Raw genomic sequence first — 27,411 nt, 5'->3', positions numbered from 1 at the left:
TTGTTCTCACCTCCGCCAAACAGATCCATCAGAGAACAGCCTGCCAGATTGAGCCAGATCCTCATTGACCGTAATGAGGTCCAGCAGGTCCTGCTGGATTGCGGCCAGACAAAAACCATTGCATGCAACGTTTTTTTTTTTTTTTTTAAATGATGATTTTTATTAAACGTTTTACAACATTGTACAATAAAAAAGAGCCAACAAAAGTTGGGAAGAACAACAAAAAAAAAAAAAGGGAAACCCCCCACCCCTTAGCGAAGAGACGGTCCATCCACCATTCCGGGTAGCCATCCATACAGAATCTGAAGGGAAACCACAGCTGCCCTTCTGACCATTCACAGGGCCCATTATCAATTAGAGCTTTCCTGCCCTTACAGTCCCCAGAGACGCATCTTGTCATCATCCAGAACAGTGCCCAGGAGAACTCAAATTCATTTCCCGCTACATCACTGGAACTCCAATCACAAGCAGCGGAGTAGCCTACATTCACCCGTGAAGCATCTAACCAATTAAAGGGAGAGAACTCCAGCCCGAACAGAGAGCCATCTTTCCCATATTGCCACAAATTTGACTTCACAGTTAAGTTACAAATATACCCCCCTTTGTAAGCGCAGTACGTTAGTTACGCTATTAAGGAATTCGGCTAGTGAAGGGGGTTGTGGACGGATCCAGTGCATGGCTATCAATTTACGAGCTTGGAATAAGCGCTGCACCCCCAATGCACTTTGCTCGATCCCCAATAACTTCCATCCCCAAAAGACAAGTTCTAGGAGTAGCTGGTATCTCCACTTGATATGCATCCTTAATCCTTTTCAATACCCCTATCCAAAAGCTCGATAATTTCTCGCAGTCCCAAAACATGTGTAGTAGCGAGGCTGGCCCCTGTCCACACCTCAGACAGGATGCATCCACTCTAGCCCCTATTTCGAACAAGGACGGGGTTCTGTATACCCTATGGATCAATAAAAATTGAGATACGCATGCCACGTTTTTTGTCCGGTCAACAGTCTGCATTTGTGCCGGATCAAGAAGCAGGATCTGCTTAACAGAGATGTGAACAAGGCCTTACCAGTACAGTAACTGTGGTTTTAGTTTCAAGTCCACTACCATAAGATGTGCAAAATTTATTAAGAAGCACATGCCTCAAAATCGATTTGGCACATCTTGGGAGGGTAATATGCCAGAATCTGATATCTACTACAGCTAGCAGTTGGCATAGATTTTAGCAGTAATTTACATCAGACTTCTGCCATAACTAGTGTTAAATTTGTTGGCCCACATGGGCCCTGTCCCCTCCTCCCACACCCTATAGCTGGTCTATGCCAGAAAACAAAGAAGCCATCATAATTTCTACTATGCTCAGTTTTTGAGAAATTCATTTTTAGATAGAGATGACATGATGTTAAGAGACTGTAGACAGTCAATGGTGTTTTGTAGCAGTGTAGGGTGATGTCACAGGGTGTATAATTGGGTGTCATCAGCCTAGAGTTGGTACTGAATGCCAAATCTGATGGGTTTGTCCAATAGTGTAGGGAGAAAAGATGAGAGGACCTAAGAGGAGAAGTAGAACTAGAAAATGATACACTGAAAGAGCAACCAAAGAGGTTGGTAGAAAAGCAAGAAATGGCATTAAAGCATGGTGATTAGAAGTTGTAGTCTTCATTGACAAACACTGCAGAGAGACCCAGAAGAATCAATAAAGAATAGCTGGTGGTACATTTAGCCTTCAGGCGATCATTTGAGATCTGGTGAGGGCTGTTTCTGTAGATGGCAGTGTGCAGTTCGAAAAAAATATATAAAAAAGAGGGTTATGGTACAAGGTACTAATCGCGGGTAGTCCACCCAGATTAGAAAGAAGTACCTCAAGCTATAAGGTGCCAAGAGGGTGAAGTCAAATAAAGGAAGGAGAGACGAGGATGAGCAAATTAATGCAGGTGAACAGATTTCTAATTTCTACAATGGGAAGGCAGCACAGGTGTTTAATGTGAGTGGGATAAGGCCCACACCCAAGTGTCCCACCCGCGGGCCGTCAAAAAAGGAAACTCGCAATAAGGCGCCACTCCCTAGTAGATGTAAATAGTTGGAACAACCGTACCGGATGGTGTGTACCGTTAGATAGGTCAATTTAGGATAGGCATTAGTACAAGATGCAATAAAATCAGTGTACGCTCACTTCACAGGATGGGGGGGGGGGGGGCAGTCAACAGGATAACCTCAAGACACCTGAGACTTTGAACCCCCCCCCCCCCTGCCCAGGATCACATGTAGAAATGTTAGAAATTGATGGCAGCCCACGCCTGGAGGCTTCTGGTCAATCACTTTATTACAAACAATATATGGTCCAACGCGTTTTGGAAGTCTGGTTGCCCCCTTCAGGAGTAATATAAAGGTCCGTACATACAAATAATCATAGAAAAAATGATATTTAAATAAAATCTAGAAATAACATAAAAACCTTTTCGACATCAAGCCATAGGAATTTGGACAGCACATGTGAAAAGCGCAGGGTACATACCTTCAGGAGTAGTACATTGTAGGGCTGCAGCTAACTATTTGAATAATCGATTAGTTGTCGATTAATTTCATCGATTAATCAGGAAAAAACACCAATGACCAAAAAGGTGTTTATATGATTTTACTTGAAAAATTATGTTCAAAGGCCATCTTAAAACATATTGTGGATGTCACTGTTATGGGGGATCTGTTGATGACACTATATAGCATCTTATGCTATATGTGTCATCCACCGATCTCCCCCCATAACAGTGCCATCCACAGATCCCCCTCCCCATAACAGCCCCGGCCCCGCCGCTCACAGCAGTAGACTATTTATTCCTTAACTGGCAGTAACTTTTACTTCAACTTTTAAATCAGCGCATCTTTATTACCTTACAATGAAGCTCCAGTAACAGGCAGAGCGGGCGGCGTAACGTCGCTCACTCACGTGACGTGCCTGCTCCACCCACTTTATGAATGAAGCAGGCGGAGCAGGTGCGTCACGTGAGTAAGTGACGTTACGCCACCTCCCACTCTGCCTGTTAATGGAGCTTCTTTGTAAGGTAATAAAGATTTGCTCATTTAAAGTAAAAGTTACTGCCGGTTAAGGACCCGCAGGCATAGTGCCTGACTGCCCGCTCCCGCAAGCATAGCAACGAATCGGCCGATTATTTGATAACTGAATTCGTTGACAACGAATCCTGTTATCGAATATTATCGATAACTTCGATTAATCATTGCAGCCCTAGTGCATTGTATATCGAGACCAATATATTTCAGTGGTCCCTAAATTTGAGATAAAAAAAAAAATATATAATGCCATTTCCCCTCCCCACCTATGTGAACAAGAGTCCGCTGGTGGGAACAGAGATATATCTTATAATCGCACCGCCATCTTCTTCCTGTGCTAGGGCTGTGCGCTCCACTGAGGAACGTCACGCCCTCAAACTTCCTTTGTGCGTTCCACCGAGGAGCGCCCCACCCCCACACTTCTCTAAGACATTTTGCTGGGAAGTCCCTAAAGCAGCCAGATACTAAAACACCCCCTGCTATTCCTAATGATCCCCAGGACTGTACCCCTATCCCTTGTAGTTTAAAGGGAAAAATCTTCTTTCTATCCCTTAGAAAGTAGGGGCCCACATATTGAGTGCTCTTATAGCATGACCATGGATGATCTAAAAGGCGCCCTGGGTAATCCATCTACCAAAATTAAAAAAGATTATGATGACCCACCTTTTAAAAACAATCTCGGGGACAACGAGAGATTAGCCTTGAAAAACCTCATAAAGAATAAAGACATTGTTATAAGGAGGGCGGGGGGTGTTGTGGTTATGGATGCAAGTTACTATTTAGCGGAATCACAGAGAATATTGTTAGACTCTGAATATTATAATCATTGAAAGAAGACCCCACTAAGTGTTTCAAAAAATCCCTCTTTGAATTGATACTCAGGTTATAAACTAGGGATCATTGATAAAAAGGAAGATCCTTTTTGAAAACTTCACACCCGTCCATTTCACGTTTTTATTTTTTACCAAAAATCCACGAATTCCTCTGGAAGGCCCATCCTCTCGCGGGTGGGTTGCCTGATATCCAACCTATCGGCATATGTGGATAGCCATCTACAGAAGTATGTCTCTATGCTTCAATCCTAACATTGGATACATCCCACCTTATATAATCACTTGAGTTCTTTCAATGGGAGGAGGATTATGTATGAGTAACATTAGATGTTTCTGCCTTATATAGCAATGTTAAACATGAACTAGGGTTTGCAGCTATCTCACATACTCTCCCAAGACCCCTGTATGCCCCAATCCCAAAAGGACTTTATCCTGAGGGTTATTGAGTTCATACTTCGTCTTCAACACAACTACTTTATATTTAATGACACCTTCTATATTCAGGTCCAAGGGATGGCAATGGGCACCAAATTTGCACCATCATATGCAAATCTTTTCATGGGTGTATTTGAGGATACATTTTGTCTGCTGTCGCATCCCAGAATTTAAGTTTTGTCGTAGATTCATTGACGATATAATCTTTGTCTGGCAGGGAGAAATTGATGAACTGTCAGTTCACCGAGATGAATAATTCAAATGGCTGGAACCTGTAATTTACCCTCGAGTATGATCCCACAGAAGTAGTCTTTTTGGATCTACATCTTGCCATTGAAAATAGAAAGATAGTTACCAAGACTCATTTCAAGAGCTTGGACGCCAATAAGTACTTAGACTGCAAGAGCTGTCACCACCCTAAGTGGAAGCGCAATATCCCCTATAGTCAAATAAGGAGGATCAGGGGGAATTGTTCTGACAATCGAACTGTGAAACATCAGATGGACTTACTAAAGAATAGGTTTCGAGAAAAGGGATATCCAAGGAGACTATTGGAGTATTCAACTAGGAGAGTCTCCAAAGTTTCCCAAAAAAAGAATTGCCTAAAAGTTTACTAAAATGCCCAGGGACGAAAGGTAAGAATGCACTCCAACACCTCAGTCTGGTCACTAGATTTAATCCCGAACATACCTTGATCAGAAAAACCTTGACAGAGAATTGGTTGATTTTTAATGAAAGACCCCGTCCTGGGCAAATTAATCCCCCCAGCCTCCAGTATTATCTTCCGAAGAGCAAAGGCCCTGAAAAATCTGTTAGCCCCTTCATGCCCCAATCTAAATAGACTATCAGGGAAAACTGTCTGGCAAAAAGATCCTGGGGTTTCGAAGTGTAAAGCCAACAGGTGCAAATGCTGTAACATGATTACACACGGCGTAAAGGAGATCGCAATTCTTCACCATTAATCATAGAATGGACTGTGGGACCACAAACGTCATTTATCTCCTACAGTGCCCCTGTAATCTCCTCTACATTGGGCGTACAACTCCGTCCTTACGTGAAAGGATGAATGAACATCATTCTAATATTACCAGGAAAGTAACAACCCACAGTGTTTCCCGACAGTTCTCCATATCTCATGATGGGGACCCTTCATGCCTACGGGTCACTCCGATTGAATGTGATACACAATCGTATCAATCCCTGTTTCGCAAAGAAATGTATTGGATTTTCCGCTTTAATACCCTGACGCCTTTCGGCCTCAATGAATCACTAGAATAGACCAATTATTAATTGGTCTATCCTATACGAAAAATCCAGACCCTTAAGAGGAATCGGCAATAGAGTGTAGGCTGAGGTACATATTCTATATGTTGTTTTTTCATCATAACAGAATACGGATATATATCCAATTAATTAATAATAGACAATATATTGTAGGCTGGGGTACATATTTTCCATATCAATTGTAATAGAATACGGGTAATTATAAGACGGTTAGGGTTAGCCTTACTAATATATACTTTTTATTTTTAACTCTAGATATACAGTATATACCCCCTAATTTGATCCATTATTTATTTATGTGCCTATAGTATACCTATTATAGAGACAGGGCATTCCTGTTAGTTTTTATTCTCATGTGTATCAACTTATATTGATTTTTATTGACTTCATTAATTTATATATATATTTATATAAATGTAATTTTTTTATCTGTAAGGATCATGTGGTTACGTTAGTCAATGTTTATCCCTATAGACATTCCATTAGTATCTTGAGTGGGTGATATGAATATTTTCATCCCCTCCAAATACTGCCTTCTTTTAATATTAGACTGAGAGGGTGGCCCTATAGAGGCGGAGCAGGAGGTCAGAAAAAGATATGAGCGGTGCGTTCCACGCTGGAACGATTCACCAGAGCACAAGAGAAGTGTGGGGGTGGAGCGCTCCTCGCTGGAACGCACAAAGGAAGTTTGAGGGCGTGACGTTCCTCAGTGGAGAGCACAGCCCTAGCACAGGAAGAAGATGGCGGTGTGTTCCAGGGTGGAACGCACCGCCAGATATATGTATAATTTAGATCCCGATTATAAGCTATAGCTCTGTTCCCACTAGCGGACTCTTGTTCACATAGATATTTATTGGTCTTGATATACAGTGTAATGTACTACTCCTGAAGGTATGTACCCTGCGCTTTTCACATGTGCTGTCCAAATTCTTATGACTTGATGTCGAAAGATTTGTTATTTCTACTTTTCATTTTATTTAATATTTTTTTCTTTGATTATTTGTATGTTTTTTCCCGAAACGCGTTGGACCATATATGGTTTGCGATAAAGTGATTGATTGATCAGAAGCCTCCAGGCGTGGGCTGCCATCTATTTCTAACATTTCTACGTGTGATCCTGGGGGGTTCAAAGTCTCAGGTTTCTTGAAGTTATCCTGTTGACTACCCCCCTGGGAAGTGAGTGTACACTGATATATTATTATTATTATTTTTTTTTTTTATGGCATTATTCCTTGGTTTTACCATATTTTAACTCTATCTTGTACTGATGCCTATCCTCAATTTACCTATCTAACGGTACACACCATCCGGTACTGTTCCAACTGATTACATCTACTAGGGAGTGGCCCCTTATTGTGTGTTTCCTTTTTTGACGGCCCACGGGTGGGATTATTTTTTATTTTTTCCGGATTCCACCTGTGCCTGCCTACCCCTTATCTAGTGTAGAGTTCACCAGGGGTGATGTGTTCATCCTAATCCTAGGCATCTGCCATGATGTTGCCATCCTCTATGTAAATAATTGTCTCAGATAGCACACCACATGACTTAAAGGAGTTGTTCAGGATATAGATATTGATGACCTACCCTCAGTACAGGTCATCAATATCAGATCAGCAGGGATTGACTGCTGGCACCCCTGCTAATCAGCCGTTTGAAGGGACCATGACTCTTGTGCAAGTGCTGCGTCCTCTTCAACGTTTAGTTGCATACAAACGTCTCTGCCCCTTCAAATAGCTCTAATCCTGAGAAATGCATCTTTTTATTTAGTAGATAAGGTTTTCAGTGCACTGAGGGCAGGGCTACTTCATTAGGTGCAGCTGGCCTCCCCTACATCATCACTATTGGCTCTGAAATCTCAGGGACTGTCACTCAGTCACAAGAGAACAGAAATGGGTGGTGATATTGTGGAGCAATGGTGCACCAAACGGATCGTGCCCCCACCCATGGCACACTGAAAAAATAATTATCATAGGTCCCTTTTTTTTTTTTTTTTTTTTTTTTTTTTTTTACGAGACAGGTTTGGTTATAGGGCGCCTACCCTACATGGTGGTAAGTTGAAGCTGTTTTTAGAGGCGACAGACCTGCCCTGAGAAGAGTGGAAAAGGTTTTGTTGAGTGAGACTTGCCAGAGAGAATACTAAAACAGACCAGACATAGTGAACATAAAAATAGACATCTATATTTATGTGTTTAACAATATAAATAGACCTTTGGAAATGAGAATTGGATATGTTTGCCAGGAGTCGAGATCTAACGATGGAAAAGCTGGGTCTAGGAACTAAAAGATAACCAAGACGAGATACGATATATGTTAAAATGATTGACCTCTTATGATTTCTCACTAAATAATACAAGTAAAAAGTGCCCAGATGTAATTAAGCCTAGTCCCCTGGAATATGACAACCCTGACACATTTATTCATAGAGCATCCATTCTCTAAGGTTGATACAACCTGCATACTCTTGCATAATGTATGGTAGATCACAGCTGTGCCTCTTTTGGACCTAAATCCCCATTGTTTCCATAATTCCCTAATTGCATTGGAAAAAAAAAGGATTCATAGGATAACTTATTGCCTCGAGAAATAACTGGCAGCCATAATCTTAAGTGTAAAGCCACCTTGGCGCCTAGAAGAGATCTAAGAGGGTGGTTATGTAGATCGTGGTAGTTGTAGAGCCAAGACCACCACCAGTGTTACCTTCTGACAATTCTCCATGTAACAGGGAAATGGGCAACTCTTTATGGATACCAAGTGTTGAACCAGAGATGGTCAAATGCTTTGTAGTGAAGATCATCTCTCCCGATTTAGACCTACATTTTATCCTGTTTGATGACCCATTTGTTCTCTAGAAGACCGTTTTTTTTCCACTGAAACTTTTGGTGGTTATCCTAAAGGAATTGTCAGACCATAGGCACTTATCACTAATGCACCCCGATCACAAGAACGGGATCTCCGCAAGTATGCTGCTGCTTCATTCAACTATGGTATATAGGGCTGCCAATGAGAAGCCAAGTACAGCACTCATCTATCTGCAGCAGTCCCATAGGAACGAATGGAGCATCAGTGCGCATATGTGACCTTTTCACTCTGAGGACTTTGGAGCCTCAATCTCATAATCGGTGGAGGTCCCAAAAATTGGCACTCCCACCAATCAGATACTTATCACCTATCAGTTTGAAAAATTAGATTCATAGAATCACTTATCGCCTTGAAAAATAACTGGCAGTGATTTTCAAGTGTGTATCAGGGTGTACATCATAAAGCTATATCAGATGTATTAAAGAGGACCTGTCACCTCTCCTGACATGCCTGTTTTAATAGTATCATTCATTCCCCATGCAATAATAATTCTGGAGCATCTATCCTTATGTCTGTATGTTGTGCCATTCCTGTATTATTTCTACTAGAAGTTGTGAATGAATTGCTAGCAGTCTGCAGTAAGGGTACAGAGGGGTGGTAACCAGTTTAGGGTGTGTACCTGCACAGACTCACTCTATGCAATCAGTGCTGCCATTTTCAGACTGTGCGTGGACACCCCCCCAACTGGTTACCACCCCACTGTACCCTTACCGCAGACTTCTAGCAATTCATTCATAACTTCTAGTAGAAATAATAAAGGAATGGCACAACATAGAGACATAAGAATTGTTATTACATGGGGAATACATGAAGCTATATAAACAGGCATGTTAGGAGCGGTGACAGGTCCTCTTTAAGTATTGAATGGTGACTACTATGTTAATTCCCACTTCATGCACTATAATGTGGCCATGATGCTGAGGAGCAGGTGTCCTTTCTCCCAAGCCTCTAAGGAAAGGTCTTAAACACTTGTTGTCAGATCATCTTTTTCCATGAGGTGCAAGACTGATGGAAAACCTTCTCTGTTGGATTCAATCTTGCAGCCACTGATATGAGAAGCAGTCCTTAGTAATAAGTGGCTGCATTTAATGGCCATTCATTTACCTTTAAAATGTATTTTGCTCAGAAAAGTTCATTGAATGTTGCTCACATCTAAACACCCAGTGGGTCACAAGGGTTGCTGTAAAATTTGCCTGTGCAAATCTTTCATGTTACATATTGTACAGACATGCAGAATGTATACTGCCTCCCAGCTGATTAAACATTGATAAAGACTGGTGCCCCGCAGGCGAAAGATGTGATCAATTTCTTAAGAGGAAGCAAGCCTCTTAAAGGGGTTGTCCCATTACAATAAGTTATCCCTTATCCACAGCAGCAAGATAATTTTCTGATTGTGGAGATCCAACTTCTAAGGCCCATGCCGATCACAAGAGATGGGGCCTGTGCTCCCCCATTTGAATGTATTGGTGGTCATGCATGTACGCTGCTGCTCTATGGGGCTGACTGATATAACCAAGCGCTTGTTCTTGGCTATCTCTGGCAGTCCCATCAAGTTAAATGGACTTTTTGCCACTTCACTCAAATGGGGATCATTGGCCTTCCGTTCTCATTATCAGCAGATCCCATGCCAATCAGACACGTATCCCCTATCCTGTGGATATGGTTAAAGGGGTTGTCTGGGTTCAGAGCTGAAACCGGACATACATCCATTTTCACCCCGGCAGCCCCCTGACTTGAGCATCGGAGCAGTTCAAAGGCAAAGGCATTTTCAGGAATTCCGGTGACTAACCGGGCTCTCCATTGGGCTGCCAGAAAAACCCGGTGACGTCACCGGCACTGATGGGCGGGCTTTAAAGCACGCCCATCAGAGCCTGTGACGTCACCGAACACCCTGCCGGGCTGAAGCTTCCGCCCGGCAATGTGTTATTGAAAACAAAAGAGCCCTTGTCCTGCGCGATCTAGCACAGGGCAAGGGAGCGCATCGGAGCATGAGATGCTCCAATGCTAACATCCGGGGGGCTGCCTGGGTGAAAAGAAGGGTATGACCGAGGTCAGCTCTGAACCCAGACAACCCCTTTTAAGTTGTTCTAATGAGACAACCAAATTTGTTGCATTTGTGATGTCCATGCACTAGAAACCGAAATGTACTTATAATTTACACCAGTTTTCTGGCCTAAATTATATTGAATGTGTTGAGCCGCGGAGGCCCCGCCACCTTCCAGCAAGCTCCGCCCTCATCGTATCGAGAACAGCGTAAAACATAAACATTTGCAAAGGGCGCCCTTTTAGACACGCTCAGTGGTATTTAATGGACGAGTTGAGGGGCCCATTGGGAAATCTGACCTTAGCTCTGAGGGCTGGAAAACTAAGCATGTAAGGAAAATTGGAAGAGGAGGGAACGAGCACGTCTCATATTTTGAGAGGCTATCATGACTGTAACTTGCATTGACACGGATTCATCAAGGGATAGTTTCTTCTTGTTGTTGATGTAGGTTTATGTAATTTGCACATGTCTAAGGCTTCGTTCACATCACCGTTCAGCCTTTCCGTTCTCCTGCTCCTAAACGGAGCAGGAGAACGGAAAGGACGGAAAAGGCACATAACTGACGCCAAACTGAGTCAAACGGAGCCCTTAGGACCCCATAGACTATAATGGGGTCCGTTATGTTTCCGCTCAGAAGATGATTTTGAAGCGGAGACAAAAGTTGTGCATGCAGGACTTTTGTCTCCGCTTCAAAATAATCATCTTCTGAGCGGAAACATAACGGACCCCATTATAGTCTTGGGGGCGTAAGGGCTCCGTTTCACTCAGTTTGGCGTCAGTTATGTGCCTTTTCCATCCTTTCCGCTCTCCTGCTCCTAAAGTAGGAGAACGGAAAGGCTGAACGGTGGTGTGAACGAAGCCTTATTTTTGAAAAACAATAACATTTATTTTTTTTAAAGTTGCTAAATTTTTGTGCAAAATTTAACTTGCACAAAATGTTGCCCTTTTTTAAGCTTATTTCCTCCATTGTCATTAGGTGAAATGTGTGATTTCTGAGGTGATGATATTAATGATCTGCTGGACTGCGCGGTACAGAGTAGACTAAACTATGACTGAGACAGATCTGGTCTATTGTATGTGTGCCGAGGATTAGCCAGTGCAAATAGATAATGCTGCTGTACATATTGATAGCGGGCGCACAGAAAAAATAGGTTCCAGGCATCTGTCCATCTTTTACAGTGAAATCAGTGGGATGGGCTTCACATTCACTGTTTTTGCATGATGTCCCTTTAACTTCCTTGGAATACATGGTGCTGGATCCTCCAGGGCAACAGATGACCATAGTCATAGGATCACCCGCAGCTCTCCCATAAATGTAAGCCTCAGACAGGTTGGTGCTCCTTTAGATATTGATGTCAGAGGCATCTTCTCCTTTTAGTGTACAGTGCACCAATAATATTCTTTTACATATTTGTACATTCTGAAGCCTGTGTGGCTCCAGGTGAAATACGAGACCTGCAGAGGCACAGTAAGGTCCCCTACACTTCTCTGGGTTCTCTTATAGCTCTATACTACATGGACCTGTCTCTGAGTCCTGAGTTGAATACTGAAGACAGGGGTGCAGCTAAAAGCTCATAGGCCCGATGCAAAAAGGACCCCTTCCATGCACAACTTCTCCTCATGTCAGTAGACCATGGCCCTCAGGTAATTTTGAACTGCATCAATGTTCCCTCTAAGATTTTTGTGAGTGCAACAGTTTTGGACCCCAATGCTCCTCCCTTTTAGCCGGGCAATACCGAACTGTGGCAAATAATTATTCCGGCACTGTACATTAATAGTTGGCTACTAAGAAGCCAGATATAAAGGGTCATCCGGGACTAGTACTGTACAAGTTATTGTCTGCATCCATGTTGGCCTGGGGCACTCTAGGGGTTAATATATGTATTTCTGGTGGTCTAGGACCTTCAGGGTTTAAAGGGCATCTGTCAGCAGATTTGTACCTATGACACTGGCTGACCTGTTACATGTGCCCTTGGCAGCTGAAGACATCTGTGTGGGTCCCATGTTCATATGTGGAAGCATGTGAGAACAATTATGTTCTAATATATGCAAATGAGCCTCTAGGAAGGAGCAATGGGGACATTGCCGTTACACCTAGAGGCTCTGCTCTCTCTGCAACTGCCGTGTCCTATCCACTTTGATTGACAGGGCCAAGTGATATATTTTCACTGCCTGGTCCTGTCAATCACAGTGCAGAAGGCATGGAAGTTGCAGAGAGAAGATCCTCTAGGTCAGTGATGGCTAACCTCCAGCACTCCAGCTGTGGTAAAACTACAACTCCCAAGATGCCTCCTTGCTTGGCTGTTTTTTTCAGAGCCTGCTGGGAGTGGTAGTATCACCACAGCTGGAGTGCTAGAGGTTAGCCATCACTGCTCTCGGTGTAACAGCAACGCTGTCCCATTTGCATATAATAAAACATTATTTTTCTCAGCAATGCAGGCACAAATGCCTCCAGCTGCAGGGCCGGCTCCAGGTTCATGTGGGCCCTTGATCGATAGTCTCGGTGGGCCCCCTTACACAGTGATAACTCTGAGTACAGATAATATAGTAGATATCACCTGCAGTCCTATGTAACAGCACAGATAACAGTCATGGCTATCTGAGTACAGAAAATGTAGTAGTGTTGCCTGCAGTCCTATGTAAAACTATAGATGACACTAGTGCTAATAATGTGGTAGTGTTACCTGCAGCCCTATGTAAAACCACAGATAACACTAGTGTAGATCATGTGGTAGTGTTACCTACGTCCTTAGTGTGCCTCCCTGTGTCTCTCCCACGGACTGAATGCTGGCGGTGCTTCCTCCTAGGCTCCCACCGGGGAGGCGGGGGAATTCCTTGGTAGGCTCCAGTCTGCTGTGCCTGGAGATGAGATGGAGTAATTATTTATCTTGTTTCTCAGGAGAGAGAAATATTGTAGCCAATAGGTGGCAGTCTCGCACAGTGATGCAGCCTTCTACTGGTGTAAATTGTACTGGAGGCCCTGCAGTATCTTCTAAACTTCCCTCGGTGCTGCTGGCAGTGAAGGAGGAGAGAAAATGTCTGGCCATCCTCCCTCCTGTCAGAAAACTGGTTACTGGACAGAAGGACTCCTGAGGTGCTGGGCTGATTTCTTAGGTGTGTGACAGTAGTGAGCTGTAGGAGACTGTAGGGGGGGGGGGGGGGAAATAGGGGATTTGTTTATAGTAGACTTAGATCTGTGTATGTGTGCTGCTCTCTGCAGAGTTCAGAGTGGCATTGGGGGGACTCTTCCCTAGGTCCCCCCAATGTCTCTGCTTAAGGTGCACCCCAATTAGTGCCTCTTCTCCAGTTGCCTCCCTAATACCTTTTCTCCAGGATCACCACTATTACCCTGCCTCAGGCGACCCTAATGCCTCTGCTTTAGGTGCACCCCCGTAAATGCCCCAGCTCCAGATGCCCCCACTCTAAATGCACGGCTAATATTGCCTCTTCTCCAGGATCCACACTACTACCCTGCCTCAGGTTACCCTAATGCCTCTGTTTCAGTTATGACCCTCCATTTGTGCCCTTTGCTCACATTGCTCCTCTGGCACCTTTGCTTAGGCTTTGTTAAAGGTTGACCTGCAAAGGGGGTTGGACTTGTGACTGAAAAATTCTGCACAGTGCGTCATGTTCTCCAGTATTGACACGTATGGTTTACATAGCGGTAGTGATGATATTCTGTATTTACAAGCATCACTGCCGCCATGTAAAGAGATACTGGTGGTGGAGGTTTTAAAGGGGTTGTCCAGGTTTTCAAGTTATCCTCTCCACACCATAGGGCATAACTATATGATTAGTGGGGTCTGATTCTGCGACCCCCACTGATCCCAGGAATGGGTCCAGTTCCCCCTTTTTGATGGTGTGGCAGGCCACACATGTCCTGCTGCTCCTTTTATTCTCTTTGGGACCACTGGAAATAGCCAGCACTGTACTGTCATCTCCAGTGACCCCATAGAGAATGGATGGAGAGGTAGGGCATATGCTCGACCGGCTGCTCAGTCAAGAAGGGGGATCAGTGGGGGCTCCAGCGTTCAGACCCCCACAGATCACTTAGTTATCCCCGATCCTGTGGATAGAGGATAACTAGAAAAGTGGACACAGGTCCTTTAACAGGCGAGCATTCTATTTTAGTTCGACACATATTTTGGGCCAGATTTTTAATTTTTATTTAATTTGTATTTATTTTTTTACACCCAAAGAAAACCTTTAAGGATGGGGAATGTGAAAAGGTCCAACAGCTATGACACGACAGGTGATAAGTGTCTGATTGGTGGGGGTCTGACTGCTGGGACCCACGTGATCAAGGGAACGTTTTTTCATGATCAGTGGGTGTTCCAGCAGTCAGACCCCAGCAATCTGATATTGATCACCTATCCTGTAGATAGGCAATAGGTCATTATGGTAGGACAACCCTTTTAAATATAATTTAGATTATGTACAAAATGAGGAGGTTACGATTTGGTAAATTCCATGCCAAACATTTTATGCTTAAAGGGGTTAAAGGCTTTGTCTCACTTCAGTAAATGACATTTATCATGCAATTAATACAAGGCACTTACTAATGTATTGTGATTGTCCATATTGCCTCCTTTCCATCACATTATACACCGCACATATCCATGGTTATTACCACTGTGTAATCCAGCAGTGGTGGCCGTGCTTACACACTATAGGAAAAGGGTGGAAGTGCGCATAGGCCAACAACCTTTACCTATAATGTGCAAGCACGGCCCCCACTGCTGGATTACACTGTGGTAATAACCATGGATATGTGCGGTGTATAATGTGATGGAAAGGAGGCAATATGGACAATCACAATACATTAGTAAGTGCCTTGTATTAACTTTCTCTACATGATATTTGACAATTGCTGAAGTGAAACAACCCATTAAGTGTGCTACACTTAATAGGGATAGGCAAAAATGTATTGGTGTGTGCATTGCGTGTTTCCTGTGTGTGATTTGTGTGTGCTATATATGATCTATGTATCAGTGGTGCAGCATGTGACATATGCATCAGTGTCCAATAAGTGTCGTGTCCCACATGTGTCCAATGAGTGGTGTGCGCTGCATGTGTCTTGTTTCTGACTGACTAAGAGGACCTTTCATGGGTCCGAACAGGGTAAGATAACTATCTGGACATGTAGAGCGGCGCCCAGGGATCTCACGGCACTTACTATTATCTCTTGGCGCCACTCCGTTCGCCCGCTGTGGCCAAGTTACCTTCTCCCGCGCTGTATGGCAATTCCTACGATCGGTAAACCAGGGAGGAGTCTTCCCTGTTTCTCCCTGGGCGTTCCCTCTCCCAGGCTGTAGGGCTGTCCAATCGCAGCGCAGAGCTCACAGCCTGGGAGGTTTTTTTCTCCCTGGCTGTGAGCTCTGCGCTGCGATTGGAACGGGGTAGAACTGAGTGGGGAAACGAATGGAGTGCGCACTGCGCATGCGCAGCCTCCCTCTATTCAGTTCTATGGGGCTATTTCTGTCTGCCCTATAGAAATGATTGGGGGCAGGGGCTTCGCGTTCATGCTGCAGTTTTATCTCCGTCCAAAGTTCTGGAACACTTGCCCAAGTGTTCCAGGAAAACGGATCCAGCATTGCGGTCTGCGCATGCTCAGACTGCAAAAAATGTGAATAAAAATAAATGCCGGATCCGTTTTTCCGGATGACACCGGAGAGAGAGATCCGGCATTTCAATGCATTTGTCATACGGATCAGGATCCTGATCAGTCTGACAAATGCCATCAGTTGGCATACGTTTTGACGGATCCGGCAGGCAGTTCCGGTGACTGAACTGCATGCCGGAATCCTTGGCCGCAAGTGTGAAAGTAGCCTTATGGCTTGAATGTGATGTAGGAGGGGTGGGTGGACACATTGTGGCAGGGGGCGTGCCCGGGCTCCTTCCTGCGAGAATGACGCCCCTCTGGGCACCTTACTGGCTAGTTTGCATACTAAATAAACTGGATTTTCAGAGGATAAAAAAATCTATTGCTGGAAAAAAGGCACATCTGGAAATGAGGTACGGAGTGCTATTAGGCCATGGCCTTACTTCAATAGCGATTATCCTGGTGACAGATTTCCTCTAGATGTAGCAGATTTGTATTTGTCATTATCCACAGGCCTTCATTTTTGCTTCCTATGTAGACACTCCTTGTATTCTAGTCATGTGAGGCTGTCCTCTGAGATAACTCTGATCTCATCTAGTTCTGAAAACCTGCCCTGTTCTGCCGTGGTCGGCATCAGCGTCCCATTGTCACAGAAACAATGAACAAAGATTGGTTCGCTGTGAACAGGGCCCAGGGTCAGATATTCACTCTGCTTGGGGATGTTGTCTTCTAATGGCCATGTTCCAGCTGCAGCATATAATAATGTACACTAGGAAGTAATAGCCAAGATCTAATTGGGAGCGGAGTCTGAAACAAGTGCTTTCTTGGCAGCAGTGCCCATAAATGTTTGACATGGGTTACAGGTATGTGACCTTTTAAAAGGTTCAGGACCATCTTCACAATCTGTGGCAACCTGCAGGTGACTGATGGTCTTCAAAACCCTGTTGAAATGCTGCAGAAAAATATTCTAGGGTTTCCCATCATGATGGTCGCTGAAAAACAGACCGAGAAGCTGCAGCGGCACCTCCTCTCCCTTTGCTATTTCACACTAAACAGGTTTTAGTGGTTGTGGAGGTTTCTGAATATTTACAGCCTTCAGGGAAAGGCAAATGCTGATTTCTGCAAAAATATTTTTAGGCTTCTATTTTTTGGCAGTTTTGAGAGGTTTTCCGGCATTTGCTGCATATTTTGTTGCGTTATTTAGGTAGAAAATTGTATCTCCAGATGTTGCAAGGAAGCCTCTGAGGGCGAGTTCAAACCTCCGCTTTGTATTTCGTTGTTCTCCTCCATTAGAGGAGCAGAACAATTAAAAGAACGAAATTCCGCACATCGCTAACCCGAATGGAGCCAAACAGATCCCATATTATTTTTTTTTCATGCAGGACTTTACTTTCCGCCGTTTTTCATGGAGGCCCTAAACGGAACCTCCATCGCAGATGCTAACAGTGAGGAATATTAAACATAGGACAGAAGGCTTTTTTTGTAGTGGCATTTTTGACCCTTGATGCGAGTCTTTTGGGCCAGTGATTTTATTTATTTTTTAAATATCAGCGTGTTCTGGAGCTGGCGTTTCTTCTCTCATTGTCTGGTGTTTTTGACCTATAAACATCCATTGTTTGCCTGGCTTGCATATAAACACAAGTGCCAGTGTGGCATTTTTTAGGGTGGGTTGACGTCACGTGCAGTTAAAAAAAAAATGCATTAACATGTACATTTATGGCATTACTCTGAAACGTCCGTTAACTTATAGATTTTTTGTATACGTTAAACGGATGGCAAAAACGTGACGTGAACCCTCCTGAAATTTGCATAGTATTTTTTGTAATGTTCCATTTCACCCCCTACCGCTCTACACAGGAAGTGACAGAGAAGGGGTTGTATACTTTCCTATGAAAATACAAGGCATACAAAAAAAAATGCTAGGTGATAAAACACACTATGTGGGTAAAAAAAGGCTACAAAAATTGCTGAGCAATGAAGTAGTTTAAATCATAGTATGAGTTTGGCCCGGGACGACAGTGGTAACTTGAAACTGTTCTAGCTTGAGACAATAAAAGCTGGAAAGCTAGTAATTGGTCCCCAAGTCTCCAAAATGTCACATATAAGGCTAGGTCTACACGACGACATTTGTCGTGCGACAATAAGTTGCGCGACAGATAGGGCATAACTACACTACAACATTTGTCGCGCAATATTTTGTTGCACCAATGTCGTGCAACAATTTTTATAATGGCAGTCTATGGTGTCGCACCTCAACATGCGACATGCTGCGACTGCGACGCGACAGTCGCAGAAAAATCCATCTCGAATGGATTTTCTGCAACTGTTGCGTCGCAGCATGTCGCATGTTGCAGTGAGACATCATAGACTGCCATTATAAAAATTGTCGCACGACATTGGTGCAACAAAATGTCACGCGAGAAATGTAGTCTTGTAGACCTAGCCTAAAAGTGAGCCAGAGTTGCTAGAAGCTGGGGATCACCTGGATAAGCGTCCCAAAATTTCTAGACAGTCCGTTAAAATAGGTGACTTTTTTTTTTTCCTGTGTCCGTAAAAAAAAAAAAAGACGTGCCTGTGTTTTTTATTTTATTTTTTTGCTGGTGGTTCTGGTCTAGATTATTTTGGTGGTGATTATCAGCATTTTTCAGCTCACAGTTCATCAGTACATTTTAGCTATAGACGTGTATTACTTACAGTCTTCATCATTCATTATGGTTTTCCAATTTGTCCGTAAAAAAATGTTGGAGGGCTGTGATTTTAGGATAAGTTGTGCAGAAGAAGAGAAATTCTGGTTGGCAGCCCTGGGGCTGGAGTATTGTCAGTGCCCTGTACAGTACAAGTTGTACAATGTCAGAAGATTGGAAATGAGGACTCTGTTATAATTTTAGTGTGGTTATGGAAGTAAAGCTATATGTAGTAATCTGCCATCTTTGCTCCCACAGACAGATATCTATGGCCTGGCTAAGAAATGCAACCGTACAACAGTACAGGTCGAGAGATGGTTCAGAAGGAGGAGGAATCAGGACCGACCAGCAGTGATGAAGAAGTTCCAGGAATCCTGGTGAGAAAGGGTCCTTTTGGGTTTGGGAATGCTTAGCCAACAATATTTTAAAGCCAGGGGCGGATTGGCCTTTCCTGGTGGGCCAATGCCAAATGCCATAATCTTTATTTAATCACCAGAACAACCCCCCCCCCCCCCCCCAGAAGAAGTGACTACGAAATGGCACTGGGGCTTGTGGTGCCATTGTGCCATTTATTAGGATTATTGATTATGGCCTTTTTTACTAATACGGTTTTGCGGTGTTATATTTTCTGGAGAGGATTTTGTGAACAAAGTCTAAAGGGCTCCATACAGCTATATGGATGTCGGCCGAACCCCCTGTTCTCATCTGGACTCGCTGACTATTTGTGTGTGTGTATGGGATGTACAGATGTCTGACGAGGGAAGGGTCTGGGGCTTTGTGTTTTTATTGCCCAATCCTTTTGTTCTCCCAGGAGATACGTCCCCACCAGAGGTGTCTGGCAGCAGATTTCTTCTCTCTCCTCATTGAAGGGATAAGCGAACTTCTGTTTTCAAGTTCGGCGTACAAGGTTCGGGTTATCTAAGAATTCCTTTATGGATTCCGTTACTTATGGTCCGTGGTAGCAGAATCCATAACTGAATTCTTAGATGTATGGGTCGGAAGATAACGAGCATTCGCCTTCATTGGGCACCCTGACAACATGTATTTAATTAGATGATTACAAGCTAGTTCCCGAGAGAGGTTTTCCTACGTGCATATGTTACTATGGGCATGAAGGAGCTGCAGTCTCTGGGATCAATGATCCTATCAGCATTTTTCACCAGCTTATAAGTAGTGCATACAGACTGTGGACAGATCCAAAAATGTAATAGCTGCCAACAACCGGAGAAAAGTCAGTTAATATTGGATCATCTGGTTTTTATTTCTCTTGTGCTTAAGCTGATTGCCCTGGAAAGAATCCCATTCCCGTAAATGTCCTAGTGCGGTGACGATGAACTGTGCTTATATAATTCACGTGATGAGATGACATCCATGTGAGCTATCCTCCCGCCTGGGAAACTCAATATGGGCCCTCTGGGCGACCACACCCTGCCGGCTCAGGGACTCACAAGTCATACTCTGTTACTGCAAGTAACTATAGACCTAGAAAGGAAAGCATTCATTGCCAGCATCGCTGAGGGGCAGTATACAGTATGGGATCGACATAGGGCACAGCGTACATCACATACTCCGAATGAATATGGAATAAGAGAGGTGATCGAGCAGGCGGTCGCAGCATTCTGGTATTAGGGACCTTTATTTCCCGGAGTCGGATTTAGCTTCTGGATCACTGGAGTTTGGTTGTCTGCATGTCAGTGCTGTACTGTGTGAAAAGCGCCAGTGAAGGCTGAATGAGCCCAGAGTTGCTTGTGGTTATGGCTGAGAAGTGCAAATATAGCAGTGCTTATAATGCAGAAAAGAGGGGATAGAAGGAGGGGAGGACAGTGGAAAGAACTGGTGCAAAGGACACATGATGCAAAGATACCACTGAAATCGAATAAACCAGCTACTAATCAAAGCAATCAGATGGCAATGTAAGTAGCGATGCCAATAACATGCCCCTGGCTCAGCACACAGACCCTGCTGTCCTCTACCAGCCATGCAGATCTGAAGCTGGCGTTATGACATCAGTGACACAAACATTATGGTTAGTACTTTACTTTTAGAGTTCAATGGACAGGGGCGGACTGGAAAAGAAACTAAAAGTGGCCCTATTTTATAGTGGGGCCCAAATCGACCCCAGATGGTGGGTCAACACAAGTGGGCAGGGCCAGCAATACCATATTGCGGCACATTATGCATCCCAGTGCATCACAAAATGCTGCCCCAGCAGCACAAAAACTGCCCCTCTGTGATCGCTTGCGCCAGCTGCCACATTCTGTCCTCCTATACCAGTTGCCTTAGGAAGGGAGCATCCGATCAATACTTACCATGGCTGGCAGCCGTGAGGAGGGCTCAGGTGGCCCCCTGGGCATCAGCCCACCAGGAAGTTTCCCTGTAAGGTCTATGGACAGTGCCCCCATGAGGTAGATTTACTATTGAAAATGTTTTGGTGCCCAAAACTGGCATACATGCTTTGCACCGCATTTATCAGGGGTTTGACACTTATGACGTGTCTGACAAGGGGGCATGGCATAACAGAAAGAGCATTGGATTAGTGATAAGGGGGCGTGACATTTTTTGAGGAGCATTTAACATTTTGGAGTAAAACAAAGCCAACCTATAGGTGGCATAAACTTTTTAGACAGTCTAAAGATGCTACCGATTTATCATCCAGCCACCAGGATAAATCTGGTACTGTATTGGGGTTGGTTCTCATCACATTTTTGCCATCTATTTAATGTATACGTTGGGGGGGGGAGGAAACAAAAACGTAACACCACGCATTCTATTCTGCAGTGTCCAGTATATAAAAAACCTATGTTAACGTACACGTTAAAGTTTTTTGTTTTTGTTTTTCAAACTCGTGATAGTCAGGGCCATAAATATTTGGGCATCAACACAATTCTAACATTTTTGGCTCTATACACCACCACAATGGATTTGAAATGAAACAAACTAGATGTGCTTTACCTGCAGACTGTCAGCTTTAATTTCAGGGTATTTACCTCCAAATCAGGTGAATGGTGTAGGAATTACAACAGTTTGCATATGTGCCTCCCACTTGTTAAGGAACTAAAAGTAATGGGACAGAATAATAATCCTAAATAAAACTTTCACTTTTTAATACTTGGTTGCAAATCCTTTGCAGTCAATTACAGCCTGAAGTCTGGAACGCACAGACATCCCCAGACGCTTGGTTTAATCCCTGGTGATGCTCTGCCAGGCCTCTACTGCAACTGTCTTCAGTTCCTGCTTGTTCTTGGGGCATTTTCCCTTCAGTTTTGTCTTCGGCAAGTGAAATGCATGCTCAATCGGATTCAGGTCAGGTGATTGACTTGGCCATTGCATAACATTCCACTTCTTTCCCTTAGAAAACTCTTTGGTTGCTTTTGCAGTATGCTTTGGGTCATTGTCCATCTGCACTGTGAAGCGCCGTCCAATGAGTTCTGAAGCATTTGGCTGAATATGAGCAGATAATATTGCCCAAAACACTTCAGAATTCATCCTGCTGCTTTTGTCAGCAGTCACATCATCAATAAATACAAGAGATCCAGTTCCATTGGCAGCCATACATGCCCACGCCATGACACTACCACCACCATGCTTCACTGATGAGGTGGTATGCTTAGGATCATGAGCAGTTCCTTTCCTTCTCCATGCTCTTCTCTTCCCATCACTCTGGTACAAATTGATCTTGGTTTCATCTGTTCATCTGTCCATAGCATGTTGTTCCAGAACTGTGAAGGCTTTTTTAGATGTAGTTTGGCAAACTCTAATTTGGCCTTCCTGTGTTTGAGGCTCGCCAATGATTTACATCTTGTGGTGAACCCTCTGTATTCACTCTGGTGAAGTCTTCTCTTGATTGTTGACTTTGAAACGTATACACCTACCTCCTGAAGAGTGTTCTTGATCCGGACAACTGTTGTGAAGGGTGTTTTCTTCACCAGGGAAAGAATTCTTCGGTCATCCACCACAGTACAGTTGTTTTCTGTGGTCTTCCGGGTCTTTTGGTGTTGCTGAGCTCACCGGTGCGTTCCTTCTTTTTAAGAATGTTCCAAACAGTTGTTTTGGCCAGGCCTAATGTTTTTGCTATCTTCTTGTTGTTTTTTTTTTTTTTTTTTTTTTTTTTTCAGCCTGATGATGGCTTCCTTCACTGATAGTGACAGCTCTTTGGATCTTATCTTGAGAGTTGACAGCAACAGATTCCAAATGCAAATAGCACACTTGAAATGAACTCTGGTCCTTTTATCTGCTCATTGTAATTAGGATAATGAGGGAATAACTCACACCTGGCCATGGAACAACTGAGAAGCCAATTGTCCCATTACTTTTGGTTCCTTAACAAGTGGGAGGCACATATGCAAACTGTTGTAATTCCTACACAGTTCACCTGATTTGGATGTAAATGCCCTCAAATTAAAGCTGACACTCTGCAGTTAAAGCACATCTTGTTCGTTTCATTTCAAATCCATTGTGGTGGTGTATAGAGCCAAAAATGTTAGAATTGCGTCGATGTCCCAATATTTATGGACCTGACTGTATATACGTTAAATGGATGGCAACAATGTTATGTGAACCCAGCCTAAGACGGTCTGAGTTTACAATGTCATACTTTTAGACAGTATTAGTAAATCTGCCCAAATATCTCTTCAAGATAAGCCCTTTTCTATTTAGATGTAGGGATGGACCTTGTATTAAAGCTCATGCACATGAATGTCTTTTTTCAGTGTCCATTCTGCATTCTGTTTCCTTATGTCCACATGGCCGTTCCGCAAAAAAACATAACATGTCCTATTATTGTCCGCTTTCTATTAGGACTTGTTCTATTGGGGCCGGCCCTTCCAGGCTGCAAAATGTGGAATGCATATGGCCTATATCCGTGTTTTGCGGACCACAAAACACCCAGTGGTCGTGTGCATGAGCCCTTAGTCAGTTGGGAGTACAAAGTGATTCTCGTGGACCTGGCTAGAACATTAAATGGTTGGCCATTCATTTCAATGGCTGGCTTGTGATGCCATACAATTTGGTCTGGTTGCAGCTTCTGAAGTTTTTTGAAGGTTAGACCAGGTGATCCCTGGGCTGGTTTCAATTTAAAAAAGGGTTGTCATTGTGAGACAGCTCTTGACTTGTTAAATGCAACCATACCATGTACCTATATAGCAGTCATATTAATGTGTTCTACAGTACATCTAATGAAAATTAAAAGTTGGCTTCCACATTAGTTATCCCTGCAATTTATACACAACAGTATTCTCTAATCTTCATTGTTCCTGGTTGAGTGTTTGTGTAATTAGACGTCTTGCATTATGTATAATTATTGGGTGGTGGTCCATGTAATACCATGGTATAGATCTTTTCCTGTCTCTGCACTCACGTACAGTCTGCAAGACATGATACCCAGCGCTATCCATAGTCTCTATTTAGCTGGAAAGCTTTCCATTACACTAGCCAACATGAAGGGCCTCAGCTTTAATGTATTGTAATTAGAGGCAGCATGAGTTCTCTGGGGGCTGTAATTACGCATTACCAGGGGAGCGGGTAGCCTTCATTACTGAACTGGATGCTGCTACTGCTAAGAGCCGCCATAATCTTATTACAAGAGCAATGGGCCCACGGGGGTTAAGTTCCTGTTTGTTAATGTTCCCCTTGTGAAATATTAAATGAGAGAATTAGAATATAGATTGAATGAAAAGCTGGAGATGTAAGTTTGCTTGTCTTGGTGCACTATGTGACAAGTGCTGCTGTACACCTCCTTCACATGCTTAACGGGTTCACACTCAACTTTTATACTGGTTTATGACACTGGTTTAATATGTAGCTTATTAGGTACTTAAAAAGGCATTTACTCTTTAAAGGGGTTGTCTCATCATAGACAATGGTCGCATATCGCTAGGATATGCCCCCATTGTCTTAGAGGTACAGGTCCCATCACTGGGACCCCCACCTATATAGAGAACAGAGCCCCGCAAGGTGGTGGCTGGAGGACTCCGGTCCGGCCACCACCAAACCGGCTCCCCATAGAAGTGAATGGGAGGGTACCGCTGCCCCCGCTCAGCTATTTTTGCCAGCCCCATAGAAAATGAGTGGAGGGTGGCTGCGCATTGTGCCCTCTTTCACTTGCGGGCTCCATTCTCGATATAGGTGCGGTTCCCAGCAGTGGGACTCGCTAGCAAAATTGCAGTGTGTGTGTGTGTGTGTGTGTGTGTGTGTATATGTATGATATATATATATATATATATATATATATATATATATATATATTTTTTTTTTTTTATTAGCAGAAGGACCCGGCTTCGCACGGGTATATTTCATCTATTTCATTTAATGTTTGTGTGTGATGTTAAAAGATATCGACAGTGTTTTCCATAACAGTGACCTCCAGTCCCCTGCCCCTTTAACAGTGACCTCCACAGCGTCCACCCCTTTACAGTGATCTCCACAGAAGCCAACCCCTTTATTAGTGACCTCCACAGTACCCTGTCTCCTTAACAGTGATTTCCACAATCACCCGTCCTCTTAACAGTGACCTCCACAGAGCTCTGTTCCCTTAAAATGTGACCTCCACAGCACCCTGCCCCTTAAAACTGACCAAGATAGCAGACTGTTCCCTTAACTGTGACCTCCATCGTTCCCTGCCCCCTTAACAGAGACCTCCATAGTACCCGCCCCTTTAACAGTGACTCCCACAGTACCCTGCTGCCTTAAGCGACCCTCACAGCAACTGCCCCTTTAATAGTGACCTCCACAATCCCCTGCTCCTTAACAGTAACCTCCACCGTGCCCTGCCCCTTTAAGGCTAGGGCTACATGACTGCATGTGTCGCGCGACATTTTGTCGTACAATAATTTTTATAATGATAGGCTATGGTGTCGCACTGCGACATGCTGTGACTGCGACACAACAGTCACAAAAAATCCATCCAAGATGGATGCATGTAGCAGCGTAGTTGTGCCCTATGTGTCGTGCGACTTGTTGCCGTCCTGTAGCTCTAGCTTAAAGCTCTCCTACAGCAGTAAAGAGACATGGCTGGGATGTTATAGAAACCTGGAGTAAAACTGTGTGTATAGCAGTTGGGATGTGAAGAGAATGACTTGCAGGCTCGTATTGGCTAATGAAGGTCATTTTTGGGGAATATCTCAGGAACTGTACATCCTGGAGAGCTGAGACCCGGTCTAAAACCTGTAGGTCAGCTTTAAAGGAAATCTGTCACTAGGATAATCGCTATTGTAGTAAAGGCCATTGCCTTTCTTCCAGCAATAGATGTTTTTTTATCCTCTAAAAATCCAGTTTATTTGGTGTGCAAATGACCGAGCAAGGTGCCCAGAGGGGCAGGAGCCCAGGCACGCCTCCTGCCACAATGTGTCCACCCACCCCTCCTACATCACATACAGGCCATAACTCTGCCCCCTTTTCCCTGCTCCCAGCATGAGGGTGAGCTTGGGCACTAGCAGGAGGTGTGCCTGGGCTGCTTCCTGAAAGAATGACGCCATACCAAATAAACTGGATTTGCAGAATATAGAAAACATATTACATTATATATACCGCATAGTATCTGTTTTTTGCATTGGCCACAGGTTGTGTCTGCTGTTATTGCAGCCTGCTCTATTAGAATGAATAGGGCTTAGCTGCAATGCCACACACAACCTGGCGGCGTCCTCATCTCCCTAGCAACCAGTGGGCAGGGCGGACCTGGCCGCACACGCTTCCTTGGCGTGGCACGCGTTCTCCGCCCCCTAGCCAACGAGCACGTGGGGAACTGAGCACCGATATTGATGAGTCGGCGCTCAGCTGTTCTGAGTTACAGGGGACGGGTCATGTGACGCTGGCCACGTCATATGACCCATCAGGAGGACCTATTTAAACAGTTAACCTGCTGGCCACAGGTTGCCTGTGATTGGTCTTGCAACCCTCACCAGCAGTTTCCTATTGTGCATTTCTGTGTTCTTGGACCTCGGCTCTGTTTTTGACCTTGACCTTGTGACCTCCCTGGATTTGACGTTTATTGTACCTTGTGTACCTGCGTGGCCTCCTGGCTTTGACTTGCCTGACTCTGTAACGGTATTCCTCTTATCTTAGGCCCCTGCACATATCTAAGTGAGGGATTCCAGGCAAGTTGTAGATTGTTGGTTAGGACTGGCCGTGCAAGTAGGCAGGGACAGAGGTGGGGCGGAGTTTAGGGCAGCACTTATCCCTCCCCTCTGTCGTGACACCGCCCCAGCAGAGCCAAATACTTCAGTGCAACACAATAACCTTCCCCAGCAGCATCAAAAACCGCTGTACAGCACCAAATAATGCCCCAGCAGCACAAAATGCCTCCTCAGAAGCTGACCCTCTGTGGTGGCTAGCTCCAGCTGCCACATTATGTCCTGCTATTCCAGTTGCCTCAGGATGGCAATACAGTTGAATTCGGGAATCAGGAGGGCACCTGTGGTCGCTGGTCAGATGCATAACTACTTGACACCCCCAATGACAGATCATTAATTACCTGGCTGCCGGCAGTGAAGAGGGCTCAGGCGGCCCCCCTGGGCAACAGCCTACCAGGTAGGGTTGCCACCCGTCCGGGATTGACCCGGACAGTCCGGGTTTGTAATCCTGTGCCCGGGTACAAGCCTTTCTCAGACC

General features: G+C 44.2%; 1 protein-coding gene across 2 annotated transcripts in view; it reads left to right on the top strand.

Moving 5' to 3' along the window:
- CERS3 (ceramide synthase 3) overlaps positions 1-27,411 on the top strand; it is a 162,778-nt gene that overhangs the window by 121,296 nt on the left and 14,071 nt on the right. For both annotated transcript variants that reach the window (XM_044279414.1, XM_044279415.1), the window contains one exon: positions 19,066-19,184. In XM_044279414.1, the coding sequence (XP_044135349.1) occupies positions 19,066-19,184 (119 nt within the window). The remainder of the gene's footprint in view (positions 1-19,065; positions 19,185-27,411) is intronic.

The sequence above is a fragment of the Bufo gargarizans genome, chromosome 2, assembly GCF_014858855.1.
Source record: "Bufo gargarizans isolate SCDJY-AF-19 chromosome 2, ASM1485885v1, whole genome shotgun sequence".
In the NCBI taxonomy this organism is placed as follows: Eukaryota; Metazoa; Chordata; class Amphibia; order Anura; family Bufonidae; genus Bufo; species Bufo gargarizans.
The sequence above is the reverse complement of the archived record's forward strand: the minus strand, read 5'-3'. Positions and strand labels throughout refer to the sequence as shown.